The following is a 12,089-nucleotide window of genomic DNA, read 5'->3' on the forward strand; positions in this document are numbered from 1 at the left end:
TGTAACCTCAGCTGGGACAGGAATTGAACCCACATTGGTATCATGCTGCATCATGAACCAGCTGTCCAGCCAACTGAGCTAGACCTATAGCTCCTTGCCAGCAAGGGAAGGCATGAGTGGAGTTGGGGGAAGTCACAGGGATGTCTCAGGATAGTGATGAGCTGCCTTTAGTATTGATTTTTCTGTTATGTCGTTGGGAAATTCTCTGCCATAACCAAAACCACATGCTTTGTCTTTACCTGTTCTTTATCTAAACACTGTTAGGACATGGAGCAGAAGTAGGCCATTCAGCCCATCAAGCCTGCTCCGTCATTCAATGAGATCATATCTGATTATCCTCGCCTCCACTTTTCTGTCTTTTCCCATAACCCTGAATTCCCTTCCCTGTTAAAAATCTATCTCAACCTCGAATAAACATGATCTAACCTCGACAGCTCTCTGCAGTAAAGAACTCCACAGACTCACTTCACTGTAAGAAGAAAGTCCTTCATTTGTCTGAAATGGATGATCCCTTACTCTGAGATGATGCACTCTGGTCATGGACTCTCCCACAAGGGGTAACAACAGCTCCACATCCACCCTCTCAAGCCTCCTAACAATGTCTATTCCAAAATGCCCCCCTCCTCCTAAAGAGTACAGGCTCAACCTCTCCTCATAAGAAAATCCCTCGTACGCAGGATCAACCAAGAAAACCACCTCTGGGCTTTTCCTGACATCAGCTGAAGCGTAGAGCAGCCCAGTCCCCTCCACTGCCTGGAGGGGGCCGTGTGTTGTTTAAGAAGATTCCAACTCTCTGGTAATTGTTTTTGTTTGTCCTCACTGACAAAACTCTTGAAATGTCTTTGTAGAATTGAACAGCTGCAGCCAGCAGAAATGAATGCAGCTGGGCCTGGCTACCCGATTGCCTCTCTGTATGTTGGGGACCTGCACCAAGATGTCACTGAGGCAATGTTATATGAGAAGTTCTCTCCTGCTGGACCTATCATGTCTATCCGAGTTTGCAGAGATGTTGTTACCCGCCGCTCCCTGGGCTATGCTTACATCAACTTCCAGCAACCTGCAGACGGTGAGTGGGGGCAAGTGAGGCCTTTGTCTTAGCTATAATTCTTTATGGAGTGCAGAAGCATTCCTATGAATGATGGGACTTCCAAATTGATCCTGGTTATTTACAGAATCTGCAATTAATGTATGTGTTTAGCAAGGTATCCTAAGAGACATGTCGGGACCGGCCTTCAGGCCTACTTTGCCAGCTTGGACTATGATCATCTATTTCATATTCCCTTGATTAATCAGTAAAATGGCATGGTGGCACTGTTGCCTCTTGGTGCCAGAGACCAGTGTTTGATGCCAACCTTCCACAACTGTGTGGGTTTCCTCCAGGTGCTCTGGTTTCCTCCCAAAGATGTGTAGGGCAGGGTGGATTGGCCATGCAAAATTGATCATGGTAATGCAGGCAACGTGGATTAACCATGGGAAATGCAGTGTTAGAGGATAGGGTGGTGGGTTTGGGTGGGATATTCTTTAGAGGGTTAGTGTGCACTAAATGGGCCAAATGGTCTGCTTCCACATTGCAGGGATTCTATAATTCTTTGAAAACACAGGAGTTGGAGTAAGCTATTCATTCCCTTGAGTTTACCCTATCAGATCCAGGCTGCATCAGTATCATATTAATAGCTGGAAATTTATCAATGTTTGCATTTTGGGAACAGAGTACTAGTAGTGAAAGGAATCTGCATTTACATAGTGCCTTTCACAGCTGAGGAACTTCCCAATATGCAAAGCAGAAAATAATTTTGCTGATTGGAGTCATTCTAATACAGAGAAATGCAGCGGTTAATCTGTGCACCACAAGCTCCCACAAACAGCAGCAACTCTTTTTGCTACATCCTGGTGGGAATAGTGTGCTGGAAGTTGAGCCCCACCCTTCCCAGAGTCGTCACAAATAGGTCAATGACCAATTGAGTCACTAAGATGGTTAATCTGTCTGACTGGCCATTATCTCCGATAAAAGAAACTTTTTTTTATAATTCACTCATGAGATGTGGGCATGGTTGACTGCCAGCATCTTCAGAAGGTGGAGATGAGCTGCTGCTATGAACCTCTGCATCCCTGGGGTGTTAGCTGGACCCACACTGTTGTTGGAGAGGGAATTCCAGGATTTGACCCAGTGACAGAAGGAATAGTAATAATTCCCATGTCAGGATGCTGAGTAGTTTGCAGTTGGGTGGGTGAGGGGTGTTGATGATGGTAGATTCTAACATGTTCTCTATTACTGATGTCAAACAAACCATTCAGTCATTCTACCCTTCCTCCTTTTGTAAATAATGGAGTAAATATTTGTCGCTTTCCCATGTATTTTCTTGCCTTTTTTAATTTTCATTTCCAGCTTCCAGCATGTGCAGTTCTTTTGTGTTTTGATTCTTTATTCCTGTCTCAAATCCGAATGAACGGGACATATCATTTGCCTTTCCGATTGCGTGCTGCAACTACTTTCTATACTACCTTCCCAATAACTCTCTAATTAAGAAATAATCTGCCTTTGTTCTTTCTACTAAAGTGAATAATCGCACATTTATTCACATTTATATTCCATCTGTCGTGCTCTAGTCTACTCACTTAGCCTGTCTAAGTCCTCTTCAACTCTTTCTGCACTCCTCGCAATTTGTGTTCCACCCAGTCTGACATCCTCCTCAAACTGGGGAATGTTATAACTGGTCGTCACTGCCAAATCCTTTATATAGATTATAATTGACTGTGGACCATGCACTGACCCTTGTGGTACCTCACTAGTAACAGCCTGACACCTTGACAATCATCTGTTTAATCTTTATTTCTGTTTGACCAATTTTCAATCCACTTGAGTATATTTTGCCCAATCCCATATTGTTTAATTTTAGTTACTCGTAGGACCTTATCAAAAGCTTCTGAAAATCCAAATACACCACATCTGCTGGGTCTCCTTTATCAATACTACATGTAATATACTTAAAAACTCCAGGCTTATCAAACCTGATTTCTCTTTCATAAATCCATGTTGACCCCCCCCACCCCAACTTCATTTTTTTCTAAATATTCAGTTCTCTCAATCTTCGCAGCAGATACTGACATCTTCATTACTACTGATGTCAAACAAACAGTTCTGTGGTTCTCCGTTGCTACTCTTCCTCCCTTCGTAAATACTGGAGTTACATTTGCCACTTTCCAGTCAGTAGGAGCTTTTACAGAATTGACAAAATTTTGAAAAAAAAAATTGGTGGTCAGAGGGCTAGCAGATATATCAACTTTGACTCCGCTGAGCCAGGGGATTTATCATCCTTTATCCACTTCACTTTCCAAGTACTACCTTTTTACCTGTTTCTTTTACTTCCTCAATTTCACAAGTCTATTGTTCACCTGCACATTCCGGGAAAGTTTCTGTATCTTTGTAAAGACAGGCACAAAGTAATTGTCTGTCACTTCCTTTTATCCATAATAAATTCTCCTGTCCAGTCTTGTAACTGGCCCTAGTTAACTTTTTTCCTTTTTGCAGACCTAAGGAAGCTTCTACAGTCCACTTTTACATTCCTTGCCAGTTTGCATTCACATTTTCTCGTCTCTGAATGCATTATGTGGTCCTCCTTCTGCTGCTGGGTTCAAAATTGCTTCCAATCCTCAGCTTTGTCATTTCTTTTTCAGGCATCCTGATAAGACACTTTCTTTGATCTTGTAGAATCTTTAACCACTTTGGTTAACCACCATTGTTTTGTCCTGCCCTTTGGATATTTGTGTCTTGGATGGTTTTGGTATGAACGGGGGGACCTTGGGTTGAATGAAATAATTCCTTGACAGTGAGGGTAGACAATATAATTAAAGTTTTTTAGCCTGTATTATTGAGAGCTTAACATTCATAAGTAAAAAATGTAACAATGAGCTACTACAAGGCAATGGCTGGACATAATTGAGGGCACTTTAAAGATTCAATCATCCTATTACAGAAGGACTCGAAAGCAATGAGAATATTCAGATTCAACAAGATGGTAGGAATCTCTAGATATGAAGAGGAACTTGGGACTGTCTTGAGTGACAGATGAAGGCATTATCGAGTTCCTATCAGCACTCTCTGAGCAATTCAATTGATCCTTTTCCTCTGTATCTCTTTCCTTCCAACTCCTTGTCTAATTCTCTTTTTAGCCAATCACTTTGGATCATTGTCCTCCAACTTTTGACCCTTCACCAATGGGAGTGGTTTTTCTCTCTGTTCTGTGATCCCCTCACGGTTTTGAGCATCTATATTATATTGAAAGAGCAATGGCTACAAATCTTCAGGTGTTTAAAGGTTATTGACAAGGTAGATATGAGAATTTTTCTTTCCCTCGCTAGTGAATGAGTTCAATGATGAAGGTTCATTTAAGATCATAAGGTTTTGGCCCAGGAATGACAGAAGTAAAGTGATAGTACACAAGGTTAAGGGCCAAGTGGTGGATATTGAGATTATTTGATGGCTGGCACAGACATGATGGTCTGAAGCACCTGTTTCCATGCTGTAAAAGCAGAATGCCATTTTTTTTTTTAATAATACATTTGAAGTCCAGAAAAATGTAATTATAAGTTTACTTTTTAAGACTGAGATTCTTGATTAACAAAGGAGTCAAAGGTTATTCAGGGTAGTGAGAACTGTGGAGTTGAGGTCACAATCCTATTTTCTTATTGACCAGCAGAATGGGCCACTACTGCCCCTAACTCAAAGCAAGGGAGATGCTTCAAAAGTCTCCAGTGGCTGTTCCTCCATTAAATAATGGTCAATTTTTTTCGAACTGTAGAAGGTGATGGTGTCTCTGAGGAAAACAGAAGGAGCAGTCAGTTATTGGACACTTGTAATGGTTCTTGTGTTAAGCAGCATTTGTTATGGGGACTCTTCAGTCAGGGACATAGACAAGGATGCTGTGGCAGTGAGTACATGTTGGTAGGAATGATGCATTTAGGGGAAAAAAATTAAAGCAGTACAGAATGAATTTGAGAGGTTAGGTAGAGGATTTTTTAAAAAACCTCTAAAAGTAGTAATTTCTGGTTTACTCCAATGCCAAACTCTCATGAGGGAAGCAACAAAAAGTTAAGAGATAAATCAATGGCTGAAGTGCTGATGTATTCGTCAGTGATTCAGGTTTTTGGACAATTGGAATGTTTCTTTTTCGGATAGAAAAGACCTTTTCAAAAAGGATGTGCCTAACCTAAACTGGAAAGTGACCAATATCTAAAGGAGACTTGCTCGTTCCATTAGAGGAGACTTAATACTGATAGAATTCATCCATCCCCCTCTCTAAGTAACACTGTAAATAGAAGGATTGATGACAAAGTTCTGAATGTGAAGGCATTATGTCAATTAGAAAAGAAAGATGAACAAGCCATTATGTCGATCTCAAGAACTAAATTGGATTTATTCCAATGCAACTGGGTCTTACAGGTAAGACTAAATTCAGGGTATGTGTAAGAACATGGGATTGGGACATTATAGCTATTATAGGAACTCGTCTGAGAGATGAACAAGACTGGCAGCTCACTGTTCTGGGTTTTAGATGTGATAGGAAGGAGAGATCGGTGCTGGGTCCACTGCTTTTCATCACTTATATAAATAATTTGGATGTGAACGTAGGAGGTATAGTTAGTAAGTTTGCAGATGACAGCAAAATGTAGTAGGCAGCGGAGAAGGTTACCTCTGAGTGCAACAGGATGCTGATCAGATGAGCCAATCGGTTGAGGAGTGGCAAATGGAGTTTAATTTTAAATAAATGTGAAATTCTAATTTTTGGACAGGCAAATCAGGGCAGGGCTTATACACCAATGATAAGGTTGTGGGGAGTGTTGCTGAACAAAGAGACCTTGAGGTGCAGGTTCATAGCTCCTTGAAAGTGGAGTTGCAGATAGTGTTTGATATGCTTTTTCCTTTATTGGTCATAGCATTGAGTACAGGAGTTAGGAGGCCATGTTGTAGCTGTACAGGACATTGGTTAGGGCACTCTTGGAATACTGTTTGCAAATCTAGTCTCCTTCATATTAGAAAGATGTTGTGAAACTTTGAAAGGGTTCAGAAAAGATTTACAAGGATGTTGCCAGGGTTGGAGGATTTGAGCTATAAGGAGAGGCTGGACATCTGACTCTATAATGTTGTTATAATGAGGGATGGTGAAGAATTTGTAATAAGTGTTCAAGAAAAGGTTCTTGATTGATATGTGAAAGCTCTGACTAGAGGAAGAGAAATCTGGACCTTTTGTTTTGGGCAATAAGACAGGGCGGGTGACTGATGTAGAAGTTGTGGAACACTTTGGGTCCAGCTATTATTATTTTATTAGTTTCAATGTGGTTGTGGAAAAAAAAGATAACTTTCCATAAAACTTGGTTTTTTAAAAAAAATTGGAGTAAAGCAAATTTTTAATGGTGTGAGGTAGAATGTTTGAAAAGTTGGAGTAGACATTTGGCTGGTAAAAGGACACCTGACAAGTGGGAAGCTTTCAAGCATGTGATAAGAGTTCAGAGGCATTTTGCTCCTGTTAGAGTGAAGAGTAAAGCTGGTAAGATTAAGGAACAATGGATGAGTAAAAATATTGACTTTCTAGATAATAGACAACTTGGTTCAATTGAATCTCTTTAAGAATGCCCCTACACTTTTTATATTAAAAAAAAATCAAAGACCAAAGAGATGGAGACAGCTTTGGTAGATAATCCTAAGAGATTCCACAAGTACATTGAGTGCAAGAGAGTAACTAGAGAGACGGTAGGATCCCTTAAATGTCCAGGGAGTCATCTTTGTGTTGGACTCCAGGAGAGATCCTAAATGAATATTTTTGCATCAGCTTTTACTAGGAGAAAGAGAGAGTCTAGGGAATTTTTAAAAACTGTTCACTTTACAGAAGAGAAAGTTTTGTCTTGGAGAATATAAAAGTGGCAAAATCTCCGGGACCTGATCTGATGTATTCTAGAATTTTGTAGGAAGTAAGGAAGGAAATTACGAGGTCCCTTGCAAAGATATTTGCACCATCTATAACAATGGGTGGTGTGTTTGTTGATTGGAGTATGGTTAATTTTGTACCTTTGTTTAAGAAAGGATGTAAGGAGCAACTCTAGACCTGCGAGTTAGACTTCAGTTGTAGGTAAATTGGAGGTGATTATAAAAGGATTTACGGACATTGAGGGGCAAAAATTGATGAGGGGTAGTCAGCATGGATTTGAGAGGAAAATCTTGTCTCTCAAACTTGATATTTTTTTGAGGAAGTTACTAAAATAATTGACAGAGCAGTAGACATTGTCTATTTGGATTATAGTAAAGCCTTTGTCAAAGTTTAGCATGGTAGACTAATTAGTAAAGTTAGGTCGCATGGGATTCAGGGTGAGCTTGCAAATTCAATACATAATTGACTTAACAGCAGAAGACAGTAATGGTGGAGAGTTGTCTCGGACTGGAGGCCTATCACTGTTCCACAGAGATCTGTTCTGGATCCTCTTTTGTTAGTCGTTTATATAAATGATTTGGATGAGAATATAGAAGGCATGGTTAGTAAGTTTGTGGATCAGTGGCATAGTAGACAATGAAGATTTTCTAAGATTACAAAGGGAACTTGGTCAAATGGGTGAGTGGGTTGAAAAATGGCAGATGGAGTTCAAACTGGATAAATGCAAGATATTGCATTTTTGGTAAAACAAACGAGGGTAGGGCTTTATACGATTAATGGTAGGGTCTTGGGGGTAGTGTTCTGGAACAGAGGGGCCTGGGGTGCAGGTATGTATTTCTTTGAAGTTCGCGTCACACATAGACAGGGTGGTTAATAAGGCATTTAACATCCCTGCCTTTATTGCTCAGTCCTTTGAGTATAGGAGTTGAGACGTATGTTGAGTTTGTACAGGACATTGGTGAGGCCTCTTCTGGAACAGTGTCTAGTTTGGTTGCCCAGTTATAGGAAGGATATTATCAAGCTGGAGTGGTTTCTGAAGAGATTTACCAGGATGTTGTGGATATAGAATGATTGAATTTGAAAGAAAGGCTGGATAGACAAACTATTTTCCAATGGAGCATAGGAGGTTGAGATATGACCTGAAAAGTTATAAAATCGTGAGGTATAGATAGTTAATAGTAGTTGTCTTTTCGCTAGGATGGGGGATTTCAAGACTAGGGGACACATTAAGGTGAGAGGAAGCAGATTTTAAAAAGACTTGAGGGCCTTTTTTTTTTAAAAAAAAGAGGGTGGTCTGTGTGTGGAATGAACTTCCTGAGGTAGAGATGGATGTGGGCACAATTACAACATTTCAAAAACATTTGGATTGCTACATGAATCAGAAAGGTTTGGAGGGATATGGGCCAGGAGCAGGCAGGAGGGGCTCATTTTGTTTGGGATTACGTTTGGCATGGACTGGTTGGACCAAAGGTCAGTTTCCACGTGGCCAGTAATCTCTCTCATCCATCTCTCTCCAGCTGAGCGTGCCCTTGACACTATGAACTTCGAAGTGATTAAGGGCCGCCCTGTACGTATCATGTGGTCTCAGCGGGATCCCTCCCTGCGCAAATCAGGCGTGGGCAACATCTTCATCAAAAACCTGGATGAGTCCATTGACAACAAGGCTCTGTATGATACCTTCTCTGCTTTCGGCAATATTCTATCCTGCAAGGTAAGAGCCTGCCTGGTGAGTTTACAACAACATCACCACCTCCCTGTGTTGCGTGTCTGCCACCCAGAGAGCTTCACCTTGATATGTCATGAAAGACCTGCATTTCTATAGCGCCTCTCATGACTGCAGGACATTCTGTAGGAGCCACTGGAGTTGCAGTTTGGCTACTAGGCGATGCACAGCAGACAGTAATATAGTAATGACCAAATGACCCCTTTACTACAGATATTTTGAATATCCCAGGTCAAGAGAGGAGAACTTCCCTGCTGCCTTAGGAAAGAGCTACTGCGATTGTTTCGGATTACCTGAGGATAAGCAGAGCTGAAAATGTGTTGCTGGAAAAGCGCAGCAGGTCAGGCAGCATCCAAGGAACAGGAGAATCGACGTTTCGGGCATAAACCCTTCTGAAGAAAGGCTTATGCCCGAAATGTCGATTCTCCTGCTCCTTGGATGCTGCCTGACCTGTGCTTTTCCAGCAACACATTTTCAGCTCTGATCTCCAGCATCTGCAGTCCTCACTTTCTCCCTGAGGATAAGCAGAGCCTTGGTTTGAAGCTATGACTTGGAAGACAACAGCTCACTCTGTATTAGTGTTGTTAACCTACTGGCAGTCCCATAGCCTTATCCTGGAATTGTCAGGAACATGTGATCACTTACCTGGGCCTATCCCTATCTGACTGGGAAATGCCTTTACTTCCTGCTGTCCAGTAGGAATTGTGACAATCCTGAATTGTGGTTTTGGCTCCATTTGTTCAGCCAGCCATCTGACTTTGCGTACGATGTACTGACATGGATTCAGTGCCTGAGGGAATGCAGCAGTCACAATGATTTAATGTTGGCTTAGTGCTACTGTTGCTGGTTGGTATTTCACAGGCCTGGGTGAGGTTTTGTTGACATGGGTCAAATCCTGTCTTGCTAGCTGAGGGAATTAAAATTTGGGTACAAAATGGAGGAGCGTTGATGGGGAGAAGCATTTACAGAATGCACTGTTTGGAAAAGTGGTGGAGGCAGGTTCTATTGAGACATTTCAATTTGAATGAGAATAAAGTGCAAAGGGAGGGGGGATAATGCAGGAGATTGGCACTGGGTCATGATGCTCGTTCGATGAGCTAGTATAGGCACAATGGGTCAAATAGCCTCTTGCACCATAACAGTTGAGTATTATGTGCACACACCATGTGTACACATGAGCATTGAGATTGCAGGTCTATTGACTTTGTTACTTAGGTGCGGTTAGCCATATCTGAATTTCCCTATTGTTTACAGTTTTAGTAATTAACACTTGCGGATGGGAGTAATTGTGGGGACTGGTGTGTCTGGGACTGTCTTGGGTTAGAAGTCAGGTCAAGTTATTGAGAGCGGCCACTAACTAGAAGGAGAAAAATGACCCTGTTACCCACTCAAGGTTAATAACACTGGGATCTTGTAACTGCAGCTGTATGGAAGTCCCAGGGTTATAAATGGAATTGATCCAGTAATATTCATTCATGGGTTATGGGCACCACTGGCTAGGCCCCCAGTTATTACCCATCCCTAATTACCCAGAGGGCAGTTGAGTCAACCACATTGCTGTGGGTCTGGAGTCACTTGTAGGCCAGAACAAGTAAGGTTTGAAGATTTCCTTCCATGAAGGACATTAGTGAATCCAGATGGGTTTTTCTGACCATTGGCGATGGTTTCATGGTCATCCCATTTTAATTCCAGATTTATTTATTGAATTCAAATTCCACTGTGGTGGTATTTGAACCCAGATCCACAGAGGATCAGCTGGTCTTGGTTAATCGCCTGGTGATAATACCACCAGACCATTGCCTTCCCAGTAAACCAAGTACTCGTATGGGTATTTGGGGGAGGGAGGGGTGGGTTTTTTGTGGGGGCTTTGGAAACGATAAGATTGAGACAAAAACAGAAATTGGTGGAAAATCTCAGTCTAGCAGCATCTATGGAGAGAAAACTATTAATGTTTTGGGTCCAGTGATGACCCTTCAGATAAGCTTGTGCATTTGTCCAATGTTGTCCAGTGGATGGAATTCTGGACACATTGGGGCTGACAGTTCAAATGAAGGCACAGATTTTTTGAATGTGTAGAGAGAGGGGTGGTGTATCAAAGGATGCACCTTATGCTTTGTCAATTTAAGAACTTTTCTCTGTGCAGGTTGTCAGCGATGAGAGTGGGTCAAAAGGATACGGTTTTGTACACTTTGAAACGCAGGAGGCTGCAACCCGTGCCATTGAGACGATGAATGGAATGTTACTGAACGATCGGAAAGTGTAAGTCTGGGACAGGCCAAACCGAGTGTGTTCCTTTGATTCTCATTTTCAAACGCACAAAACCACTGATTGCACAGCCTTGGTAGGTGACATTGGCAGCTTTGGCAAGGGGTTTGCAGTGAGAGAGAGAGAGACACTCACGGAGATCCTTGTAGAGAGAGAAGGAACACTTCTTCAATGTAGGCATTCTTGGAAGAGGTTTCGCAGTAAGGTTAAACTCAGGTAGGAGAAAGTGAGGACCGCAGATGCTGGAGATCAGAGTCGAGCATGTAGTACTGGACAACCACAGCAGGTCAGGCAGCATCCAAGGAGCAGGAGAGTTGATGTTTCAGGTGAAAGGAATACTCCTAATGAAGGGTTTTTGCCCAAAATGTGGCCTCTCCTGCTCCTCGAATGCTGCCTGACCTGTGCTTTTCCAGCACTACACTCATCTATAATCTCCTGCATCTGCAGTCCTCACTTTCGTCTGGTTTTGACAAGGTGCTGTTCTGACTATCCTTGAAGGTGTTGACCTTGCAGAGATGTTGAGAATAAGCCTACATACATTGATTTTAAATAAATACATGTGGTCCTGAATTTGCATCAAAGATGCTGTCTTTATTTTCAAACAACATAAGTTGGGTATTTTATACATGTCCAGACAGGAGTGTTTGCTGAGTGACTGAGAGGCCCCAATGTGACAAGGTGCAAACAGTTCAGTAATTGCTGGGTTTTTTTAAAATTGTATTCTACCTGAAGGTTCACTTGTTTCCCCCTCATCCCTGAGCTGACCCACAGTGCACTTTTTCAATAATTTCTGATTCTGGTCCAAAGTTTGCTGTTTGAAATTGGTTTTAACTTTTTTGACTGGAGCCATGTTGGGTGAATGGATCCATGGATTATAAGAGTATTCTCTGGATCCCAAGTAAAAAATGCTTTTATTACAAGTTGAGGTTCTTCCATCCAGGAGGCATACCTCCATTACCACATGTAACTCTTTTCTCCACCCCCCACCCCCGTCATATTGTTGACCCGTTAATGTTGACAACCTCTGTCCAGAGATTTTGAGATCTGCTTTGCTATTGGGAACACAGCCAATCTGTGCACAGCAAGATCCCACAAGCTGCAATGTGATGAATAGAGAGCTCAAGGAATGAATATTGACCACGATATGGGGAGAGTTTCCTTTTGGCTCCCTAGTGGGA

General features: G+C 41.9%; 1 protein-coding gene across 1 annotated transcript in view; it reads left to right on the top strand.

The window, feature by feature from the left end:
• The first annotated feature begins 873 nt into the window (after positions 1-873).
• Positions 874-12,089, top strand: part of LOC122560316 (embryonic polyadenylate-binding protein-like) — a 50,926-nt gene continuing 39,710 nt past the window's right edge. The window contains exons 1-3 of the mRNA XM_043710910.2: positions 874-1,066; positions 8,441-8,634; positions 10,790-10,905. Of these exons, the coding sequence (XP_043566845.1) occupies positions 874-1,066; positions 8,441-8,634; positions 10,790-10,905 (503 nt within the window). The remainder of the gene's footprint in view (positions 1,067-8,440; positions 8,635-10,789; positions 10,906-12,089) is intronic.

The sequence above is a fragment of the Chiloscyllium plagiosum genome, unplaced genomic scaffold (assembly GCF_037043375.1).
Source record: "Chiloscyllium plagiosum isolate Xiang-an unplaced genomic scaffold, Cpla_swu_hap1 HiC_scaffold_15, whole genome shotgun sequence".
Lineage (NCBI taxonomy): Eukaryota > Metazoa > Chordata > Chondrichthyes > Orectolobiformes > Hemiscylliidae > Chiloscyllium > Chiloscyllium plagiosum.